The 11,131-nt window shown below is 36.5% G+C and overlaps 1 protein-coding gene across 1 annotated transcript; it reads left to right on the plus strand.

Moving 5' to 3' along the window:
- Positions 1–1,147: 1,147 nt before the first annotated feature.
- SHOX2 (short stature homeobox 2) lies at positions 1,148–9,614 on the plus strand. Its single transcript, XM_029616477.1, has 5 exons — positions 1,148–1,567; positions 4,443–4,651; positions 6,860–6,917; positions 7,274–7,362; positions 8,154–9,614. The coding sequence occupies exons 1-5, from the start codon at positions 1,285–1,287 to the stop codon at positions 8,445–8,447; spliced, it is 933 nt and encodes a 310-aa protein (XP_029472337.1). The 5' UTR covers positions 1,148–1,284; the 3' UTR covers positions 8,448–9,614.
- Positions 9,615–11,131: the final 1,517 nt, after the last annotated feature.

Consider the following 11,131-nt stretch of genomic DNA (forward strand, 5'->3'; position numbering starts at 1 on the left):
TTTAAGCGGATGGTTTAGGAGTTATAATTTACAATACCATATAATACATCTTAAACCAGCATGTCAATATTTATGTCCTATAATTCATAAAGGCAAAGGTAACCTAATATTAGCATTTTGGATGCATGGGGAGAAGCAATCAGTTTTATCAGTTTCTCACATCTTATTAAGATCTGTTTTCACTTTTCAGTAACCATCATAAGCAGCTCCAAAATGTGTATTAGTTTGTCACGTCAGGATAACATTTCCAGAGCTTTTCATATATTTTTTAATAAGATCTCAAAATGTTTATAAAATGTTCAGTGGGCAAATCTTCATGCAAAATCATATTGACTGCTAGTTGCATAAACCTGTAGGTTTAAATAAAGCGGAAATATTTTATTACAAAACAATATGAATATGTTGCTTGCTCTTTCATTTTATATCAGGAGGATCAGGGGAGATATATTTAATAACACTTGATATAGAGTAAAAACAGTTATTCACATAATAAACTTTTCTTTCGTGTGCTGAGGAAACACCATGGGCATGATTAGCTATAATGCAACTATGCTTAATAATCTCCTAAGATACAGTACGTCAAGAAGCATCTGTCGTTGAAATGCTGACAAAACAACAGTATAGATTAGTGCGTCTTTAATTAGCTTCTGTTTCCTTGGCGTGCATTACCTGAAAAACCAGAGCACAAGGACTGTGTAAAAGAGCCACGGGCTGGAAAGAAGCCCCTTCTTGTGCCTGTCCTCTCCTCTCTGAGAAGAGTTGTCAGTTTCAGTTTGGCCACTCCCCTGCAGATCCTTGCTCGGCTCCCTTGTGTTTCCCCCCTAACTCGGGACACAAGCGCAGGTCTACGTCTAATTAAATTAATTAGGGATTCCTGTCAGCCCGGGATTAATGACCAATAGCAAACCTGACCACAAGGATCTGGAGACGGAAGAAAGAGTGGTCCTTTTGCTGGCGATGTTAGGAGGATGCTGCTGAAGAAGGGGGTTCATTCAAGAGAACCGAGGGGAGGTAATTTGCTCAGAACAAGGGGCAGGCGTTGCAAAGTATAAATAGTGCGACTTCAATACCTCAGCACTATCAGATCTGAACTGTTGGCAAGAAGAATTGTCAAAGAATTTAGCACTGAACCAGGGGGGTGGGGGGGAGCGCCTGGCGAAAACCCTCACTTTTGTGTTCCTTCCAGTCCCACAACTCTGTTGATGTTACTCCTGTTGACGGTGGGGAACAGCTGAAGAGAGAGGAGAGGAGCAGCAGCAGCAGCACCGGCCCTGGGCAGCAGCTATGGAAGAACTTACGGCTTTTGTATCCAAGTCCTTTGATCAGAAAGTGAAAGAGAAGAAGGAGGTGATTAGTTACCGGGAGGTTCTGGAGAGCGGACCCGCCCGAGGGAAGGAACCGGGTTGCGCAGAAGGGACCCGGGAGGACGGGAACTCTGCGGCCCGGGGAAATGGAGCGGGAGGTGGCGGCGGCGGCGGCGGCGGAGGAGGAGCGCGATCCCCGGCCCTGGAGTTGGACCTGACTGCCGAGAAAGCCGGGGACACGGGCACGCCGAAACTCACCGAGGGTAACTAACCGAGCAATCACACACGGGCACACACTACAGCAGATATCCCAGCACCCCATGACTCCAACAACCATTCCCTTCTCAAACTAGAAGCAGCAGCAGCAAGCAGCAGAAACTCAGGAGAATCTGTAACCTCTGTTGAGCTTCTTAACCAGATTATGTATGCCGAGAAAGTAGAGATCCCAGCTCGGCTTCTTTCCTGGCAGGGTATACTGCATCTACAGTACAATACTGAAGAAAGTTAAAGGGAATCAACGTACTAAATTTATGTATAATCTGGGCTAAAGTTTAGGAGAATATATTCATATGCATGTGGCTGTGTGTATTTATTTGCATATCAGCACAATTCATATACACAGAACACAAAGCTACATTTGTCGAAGAATCGGTGATATGTATATAGATAGACAGACAGACAAATACATACACTGTTCATAAAGTGCTGGCTTAAGTTGTAGGAGAATGGCTAAAATGTAAAACTTTAGTGAGTCTGCAAACAACTATGCCTGGATTTGACATAACAGAACAGAATCGTTTTTAATACACATTTTTTTTTTTTTTACTGCAGTTTGTTATTTAGAAAGTCTTTTTTCTGTCTCATTGCTCTTCAATCGATTAATCAGGCTCTTGTGTCCATGGTGGTGTTGACCACTGTACATCAGCTTGATTTGTCTCTGAACTTTAACGTTGTTACATTTAGAATCAGTGTGTGTAAATTCCTCCTAATTAGATTTTGATATTTCCATTAACTTTATTTGACAGCACTTTTACCTTCAGTTATTAGTATTTGAAGTACAGTGTACTTCAAGTCATGTAACAACGTTATATTTTATGTAGAAAGAGGCCGTGGAGAATTTTACTGAGTGGCTCGATCTAAACAATAATTTCTTTTTGTATATTAGCTATATTTTCATGAACAGGTTTTGACATATTTTCAGTTTGAAAAATAAGTGGTTGTACAGTTCATATTTTAATCTATCAGTGAGCATTGGTCTTGAATGTAATTTAATACAATGTCTCTAAAGCATCTTCAACCAAAAGCTGAAAATACATGTAATAAGTGAATCAATTTTTATTCGGAAAATGGAAACATGTGATTCATTCAGACATCAGTGTTTTCAGATGTGAAATAAATGTATCCATTGCCCGAATATGTGAAAAATGCAAAATATTTACATTAGTGGTGTTATGTAATGGTGGTTGATATTTAGATAGGTATTCCGGCGTCTAATAAGTATTGCCCTATAAAAATTAAACAATTGTCCAAAAAAGAGAATTGTCCAATCTCTAAAAGGAAAGGCGATATATGGATGCAAATGAAATACTTTTATAATGATAAAATATACATTATAATACTATTGTCAAATAATATACATATAATATATTAATAATATATAATATAGTATCAATTATATATAATATTGTTTAGCAAATGTATGCTCTACAAATTATGTCCTCGGTACAGATTATGTACATTTTCATGTATGTATATCAAGAGTGATTTGCAGATTAGATATTTATATAGCTACACATAAAATAAGATAGATGTTTGTTTAGTCAAATAAAGGTATTTGTCATGTATTTGAATGTCTGGTATAGAACGCGGATGTAATCTCGCAGTTGTTTACTTCAGACATTTGTTCAAATAATAATTTCTCACCAGATCGGAAATCAATTGAGAACATCTTCCGGAAATCATTTTATAAACAAATTGCGATGCTGAACACGATAAAAAAAAAAAAAGCTGCAAGCGCTTGAACTTCAAAGGCGCTAATAACAAGTCACCCCACAACATTCAAGTATAAGACATGTATTATCGTATTATAACGCAGCACAAGGGATTGCATGCTAGGGACAATCTGAACAGACTGCTTTAAAACCTGAAGCAGCTGAGTAATCAGAACACCGAGAAAGTGCTTGTGTTAAAACCTGCAAAGTGCAAGCAGCACAAAAGTAAGGCATTAAAACGAAGAAAAGATAAGCACATGTTTTATTAAAAGGTTCTAAACTGCAGAAAGCATGAAAGAATGCGTAAGACAAAAATAACGATGACATATTTACTAGCTGAATCTATTGATGCAGTTTCGAGGTTTTTAACTATAACTGAACAGATTGCAATTTTTCTCTCTTATCTATTTACCTGATTTTATTGATAAACCTAAGCCTTGTCTGGTGTACACGAGCCTTTTCATTGAACGCAAACAATGGCGTGTGCCCTATTCCCTGTCCGATAATAGGATAGTGTGGTGTCCCTCAAAAGCTCCCACTGAGATACTGTACTGGATACAAATGACAAAGTCCCTGAGGAAATCATTAGCCTGGCAAATTATAATGTTGCTAGGCTGAAGTGTTTGGGGGATGTCTCCTGTAATTTTAACCGCATCTCTTTGTATTCCCTAGCAAACAGAATAGCAGAAAATAAAATTTGCAGAAATATATAGTTTGTTTAGCAAACGTTGATTCTGCTAGTATTAAGTTACGGATAAAGGATTTATTTGAAATTATATGACTTTTTTAGATTTCGTATTAATAAGTGACCTGATTTTGGCACCATTTAAAAAAACTGCAATCCAAAGCTGCTCGAGACCTGAACAAAATGCTAAATAATCAAGTATAACAAAAAGATTACACAATTTTTATTAAAGCTTTGCAAAACAGCTATTTTGCTATTGAAAGCGTTCGGAATATGAATGTATCTAATCTCAAGATTTTAGAAAATGCGTTTTTAAAACTTAGGTAAATCGCATGCAGAATTCATGTCCCTGTATTTATTATGATGTTTTCTCAATCCAGTGACATATTTTTCCTAGGTAGGAAGAAATGTATTACACAAATGAACCAACAACATAAGTTTTCCTTTAAATTGCCTTCTTAGTTTCCCCGGAGTTGAAAGATAGAAAAGAGGACTTGAAAGTGCTGGAAGACGAAGGGCAGACTAAAATCAAGCAAAGGAGAAGTCGAACCAATTTCACTTTGGAGCAATTGAACGAGCTGGAGAGGCTGTTTGATGAGACGCATTACCCAGACGCCTTCATGAGGGAAGAGCTGAGTCAGAGGCTGGGGCTCTCGGAAGCCAGAGTGCAGGTACTGGCATGGCAGGACGGGTAAACCAAAACTCCATTTCTCAAAGTCACCTTTATCTCGGTTTACCTTTCCATACACCAATCTTTCTTCGCCTCGATCGCAATCTTTTTCTACTTCTCTTTCATTCACGAGTTCTCAAAATGGCAGTGCTTCTGTGCTTCTTCTTTAAATTCATATTTTCTCTCTGGATCATCCTTTCTATACATCTCATATTTAACTTCCTTTCAGCCTCTACATCTCTCCTCCACAACTTCTCCATCATCCCCTTCTCGATCTTTCAATTCTACTTCCTGCATTTCTCACACTGGTTAACCCATTTTACCATTTCTCCTATACAGGAAAAGTCATGTTTAATTCATGGATCTTATACCTATAGAGGAGGTATTTAATTTTACAAAGTTTGAATTTCAAAATATTGCTCACTATATGATATTGTTATCAAGATTTACAGTTGGTTGCATATTTTAAGGCAGTTTTCTGATCCCAGTTCTGATTCTTTTAAAGCTCATAAGTAAAGAATGCTGATCTAGTAGTAAATTAATCTGATCCTACAAAAAAAAAATAGGTATCTACACAAACAAAACAATTACATTCTTTAACTGTACTTTCTAAAATAAAAGTTTACCTAAAATACATAATAAATATAAGGTGCAGTCATTAACTTAATTTATAACACTTTTGTAAAAACATAGGAAATGTTTTAAGGTTTATGTATTTTGAAATTCATAGGGGAAAGTAGCTTCAGAAACTTTGTGTGAAATAGTACATAGTGGCCAAGTAAATAACCTCCTTTGTAAGCAATTGAACTTCCCCAGAAACTATTGTTGTGCTCTTTTTCAAACTTTGGAAAATCACTGGTTGGATCTCTTCTCACAAAAATATACTTATGGTAAACAGCTTTTTGAGTGTGACATGGCAATAGATAATACTGATTTTATGCTTTTAAAAGAATACCCCATCTAAATTTTGGTTTGATTTATCTATTTTAATTAAAAAAAAAGAAAAAGAAAAGTGAATTATGGCTATTGTTTATTTGAACACATGGAGTAGTTTTAGGCCTCAAACATCTGCAACTGTTATAAAGTATTTCTGTAATAGATACACTCCATCTTTGTGTGTGTAAGACCACCATCTGCACCAAACTATGCTCACAATTCTTATGGGGTTTCCCTAAATCATGTAATAGGATAAGGATATAAACAGAGCAGCCAAGTTGAACTAAAAAAGTCATAATGAAACAGCCTTTGTCATAGCTCACAAAAAAAAAAAAATCATTCCCTTAACTATATTCAGTTTTTCATTGAGACAACCATCTACTTTTGCCGAAAGAATCTGAAAACATATCACTTGCATTGCCACTTCTGATTCACAAGATTGTAAAGGAGACATTTCCTCCTTATGGACGTTTCTTTCTGAAAGAATGCCAATGTAGCACATGATCCTCAATCAAGCTGCAATAAATTATCGGGATTTAAAATTAATCAATCTGAAAAACGCGATGAAATAAGTATTGAAGGAATGGATATTTCAGTTTAAGGATGGTTAAAGCATATGTCTCTTTCTCTGTCTTTTTTTTTTTTTTTTTACAACAGTTTAAACGGCTTAAAGGAAATGGCATTTTATTCATGAAATATTATTTTCCAATTTCTGTTAAAACTGAGAAAGTACTGTGTTGTCCAACTTTCATCAATGCAATGTGCCGGATGAGATTATCATGATAATGAGACAATTATTCCGCTTCTGTATTACGTTCTAAAGCACCGAGAAACTGAAAAATCCTAAACTTCTTTGTACTGATGCTTTTATGCCAGTAATTATCCCAAAATAGTGAGTCAGTAAATGCTTTGGTGTTTAGGATTTTTGAAGATCAAGCTAATTAATATTACAGGCTATTAATGAGCACATTCTTCTAAGGCCTTGCTGCACATGCATCTAAACCCATTATCAGAAGTTAGTATTAGATATCAGGGCATGATGCAAATCTTTGGGGACTCTGTAATGTGGAAAGATGAAACCAAGGCTAAGAAAGTAATTTATCAGAAAACAGTTTATGCAGCAAATTTCAACCAAATATATGCTATAATTTGTATTTATTCCTTTAGCCTGTTTAACTTTGAAAAAAATAGCATTTAGATTTTAAATAAGAGAGGTTGCTTTATTAGTATACCAATATTTTAACAGTGTAGTATCTTATTGTCTTTTCTTCAGGTCTGGTTTCAAAATAGAAGAGCAAAATGCAGGAAACAAGAAAATCAACTTCATAAAGGTATGTTGTATCTTAAAAGAACGTTGGCATTGGTCAGAAAATGACTGATAAATATTAAAGCTGCAACGGCACAAAACTGTGAGCCCAGCAGATACATTTTTGGTAAAACATAATCATACCTTGATCCTTGCTACCTTCTTACATTTCTTATGATCTGATATCACTAGAAATTAAATGATTCATATTTGATGTATGTTCCTATACATATCTAAAAAGAACAGCCATTGATTTATTAATGAAACATTCTATGCAAAACAACTCTAGTTTTAGTATAGGAGTTTGGGGGAAGAAACTGCGGCTAATTTACATTCTACAGATGGAAGTTGCTTCTTGCCATTTCTTCATGTTTCTTTCAGGGGTCCTTATTGGAGCAGCTGGACAGTTTGAAGCTTGTCGAGTTGCACCATATGTCAATGTAGGTGCTTTGAGGATGCCATTTCAGCAGGCAAGTTTATTTTATCTTTATTGCAATGAACAAGCTCTCCTAGTTAGGTGACTTGCTTTTTCTGGCACAGCAATTTTAGGGAACAATAGATATCGTCCCTCCTGAGAGCTATTGATTGTTGACAATGTATTCCATAGTCAAACTGAAATTATATATAGTGCAGCTGTTAAAGCTGCTACAACTTCCGACACTATAACTATAGTTTACTTCTAGTAATTTAAAAATAATAGCTATAGGAAAGGATTGTTTCGCATGTAGCCTCCAAATATTTCACTCTATGTTCCAGTGTAAGTTAATGTATGCTTATGGCTTCATAATTATGGCCGACGATGAATGCCGTAGCTACACTGTAAGAAGACCAAACAATACTTTTAAGAACTTAGCAACTGTTTTGTAATATTCTAATTCTACATATATATATATATATATATATTTTTTTTTTTTTATTATTTAGCTTTCACCCATATAAACCTCGAACTATATATAATGATGCTTTAAATCTATACTATGTTCACCAAAAGAAGCTTTACGTTATGCAAACCTTTCTTTCAGTTAAATTGTTTTAGTCACTGTAATGACACTTTCTTAATTGGATCGGGAGCAGAACCTTTTTTCAAAGGCATAGCCTAAAAAGCTCTGCTCTCCTACCCTCCTTCTTTAACCTTTCTCTCTTCCCTCACTCCCCTGAGCCACACACAAAAGCCCCAGCCCCCCCCCCCCCCCACGAGGAGCTAGGTGGTGTTATAATGCTATCTTTTGGTTTTTTTGTTTCCTTATTGCACACCTTTTAGGATAGTCATTGCAACGTGCCGCCCTTGTCCTTTCAGGTTCAGGCACAGCTGCAGTTGGACAGCGCCGTGGCGCACGCGCACCACCACCTGCACCCTCACCTGGCCGCCCACGCGCCGTACATGATGTTCCCGGCGCCGCCGTTCGGGCTGCCATTGGCCACGCTGGCTGCGGAGACTGCGTCGGCTGCGTCCGTGGTGGCGGCGGCCGCGGCGGCCAAGACCACGAGCAAAAACTCCAGCATCGCGGACCTCAGGCTGAAAGCCAAAAAGCACGCGGCCGCGCTGGGTCTGTGACGCGCGGGCCGCCGCCGCGGCTCGGCGCCCAGAGAAACTGGAAATCGAGAACTTCCTTTATTTATGGTTTGCAATTTTGAACAAAGAGAAAACAAAAAGAACCTCCAAACAAACAAACAAACATAAAAGACCGGGCCAGAGTATATTTCTATGAGATATTTAACGTACAGCTGAATATAAAAAAAATAAAGAAAGAAAGAAAGAAAACACGGACAAGAGTTAGGTATTTTCTATGCTATAAAGTACGAATAAATATGAAAAAAAAAAATCTTCTGAGGTCAGAAAAAGGAAACATCTTTTATGATTTTGGAACTGAAATAAAAGAAGGGGAAAGGAAGGAAGATTCTATCATTTTATACGTATGAGAAGGAATTGCCAGTGGGGTGTCCACAGGTTTGGAAACTCACCTTTTCTGCAAAGTTCACTTTACTCTGAGACATTTGATAAGCGAGGCGGGCCCTCCTTTTACTTATCCTGAATCGGATCTTCGACTTTCTCAATCACTTCTGGAAGAGCAACATAAAAAAAAAAAGACTTTTTTTCCTCTGTCAGTTTCTAACCGAAAAAGAAACTGTACGCGGAACAGCAGAATTCTGGTTTGCATGTACTTGTGTTTCATTGATGGCGTCACTTGCATTTCATGGTCTTTAGTAGTAAAAATGTTGCTGAAAAAATATTTTCTCTATTTTGGAGGACAAAAATAAAGCAAAATTACCAACGTTTTTTACATAATAAAAATTCTGCATTGGATGTTTTTGCTGACCACTATCCAGCATCACCTGAAATCCACGAGGGAGGCAAGGAGTTTCTCTGTCCTAGGCGCTTATAGAAGACAAAACTGTAATTTTATTCAATATCAAACGATGCACAGCCTAAAATAGCTACTGGGTATCTGTAAATATGTTAAATACACACGAACAAAGTTTATTTTGGCTAAAGTGGGAATTCATAGTTGACCGTCAGCATTTCTTTTTTGTTTTTGTTGGATTGAAAAGGTGTATCTATTCATGTATTCTGTGATTTTTTTTAATCTTAAAATCATAGACAGTTATTTAATGTGGGATATCATTTTATCCCAGTTTGCTATTAAACTTTACTTGGACAAAAGAGGAAAAAAATTTAAAAAGCTCTTCTATGAACTTTGTCGGATGGGCTTTAATAATTGTTCTCCATGAAAACAAATTATTTATATTTAACATATTTTTTCTAGTGTACTTTAAGTTATTTTAAAACAAGAAAGATGCTGTTGTTGCATTGCATATGTTGTCAGTACAATATATTTTGTTTCACTCAGTATGTTTCACCTTTGTTAATCCTTTTTGATCGCACAAATCCCAAAACTAAGCGTCAGTTTATGAAACAAAGCGCTTGGCAAACAACTAAATAGAAACAGTAAAGGCTTATTTTACGGTTTTATTTCATATGACACTAATACTATTAAATCGTCAGTGGTATTATTAGTATTCTTGTACTTAAGTTTATACATCCAGATCTATGTTTTCCATAAATCAATAAATCAATAATAGGTATGGCTGGTAAGTTCCATTTCACCTTTGTATATATCAGCAAAGGATGAAGCAATTTATGGATTTATCAGTTTTGCCTACTCTTGTTTGGCAACTGACATAATTAAAGAAAATTTCACACACGAAAAATGAGATAAAATACCTGTTTTTTAATTCAGAAATGAATATTTTTTCTGTGCTTAGCTAATCACTTTTAGCATTAAATGGCGAATGTAAAAAGTATCAGCTTTCAAGAAAGCTACAATGCAACGTTTCGTGATGATTTTAAGCATATCGTGTATTAAATACTTACTGGGAAAATTATGCATTTTTATCTGCACCATAGGAACTTTTGATATATGTATTTTACATTTCGTAAATAACCGAAAGCACCGTGTTATTTTAAGATTATTAATTCAAATTTGTACAGTAATATATTCCGCCATCTAATTGTTGTTCATTTATCTATAAGAATGATAAGGCATACAGTTACTTTTCACCAAAATCCTCGAATTCGAAATGTGAAACCTACCAAGGTTTTGATTTTGTCCCAGGCAGATTCAGTTATAACCACAGGATTTTCACTTTTAATTTAGTCATACACGTGCCCGGCGTAGATTACAGCCTTAAAACAAGAATATGATGATTTTTTATGGGATTGTCAAGAGAACCTACCAAGTGCCCCCAAATTTTTTACTCATAGGAACAAAAAGGGAGAACTTTCAGTCCCGTATGAACTCATACCTGCATCTGAGGAGAGGACCAACTAAAATAGTTTGATAGAAGCAGAAACAAAGATCAGCAAGGCACATTTTCACTTCGAGAAACATAAATGTCAATACCCCAGTTGTACATAGTAGTTCAAATTTTGTTCAGTATATCCATAATATATCCTAGCGTGTGGATGGATATTTTGTGTGTCCGCAACACAAACCACCTCACGCTCTCTATTTGGCATCACTGTCAGCTCTGGCTGAGGTAGGACAGATTTTTTTTAACTTACAGGTTTTCTATTGGTTGAAAACGGCTATAAAATCACACGTTTCTAAATGACATCTGGAAATGTGACATTCGATGAAATCATGTCCCATGTGCTAGCACACCGAGGATGCTGAAACCGAGATGTTTCGATCCCAGGTTGTCAAAGAGCCACGCAAACTCGTTAGCAATCAAACTGAC

The sequence above is a fragment of the Rhinatrema bivittatum genome, chromosome 9 (genome assembly GCF_901001135.1).
Source record: "Rhinatrema bivittatum chromosome 9, aRhiBiv1.1, whole genome shotgun sequence".
Classification (NCBI taxonomy): Eukaryota; Metazoa; Chordata; class Amphibia; order Gymnophiona; family Rhinatrematidae; genus Rhinatrema; species Rhinatrema bivittatum.

Bases quoted from the DNA above. Each gene is read 5' to 3' on its own strand.
- SHOX2 (XM_029616477.1), top strand. From the start codon at position 1,285: ATGGAAGAACTTACGGCTTTTGTATCCAAGTCCTTTGATCAGAAAGTG. The intron at 1,568-4,442 runs GTAACTAACCGA...TTGCCTTCTTAG, and splicing joins CACGCCGAAACTCACCGAGG to TTTCCCCGGAGTTGAAAGAT. The intron at 6,918-7,273 runs GTATGTTGTATC...TGTTTCTTTCAG, and splicing joins AGAAAATCAACTTCATAAAG to GGGTCCTTATTGGAGCAGCT.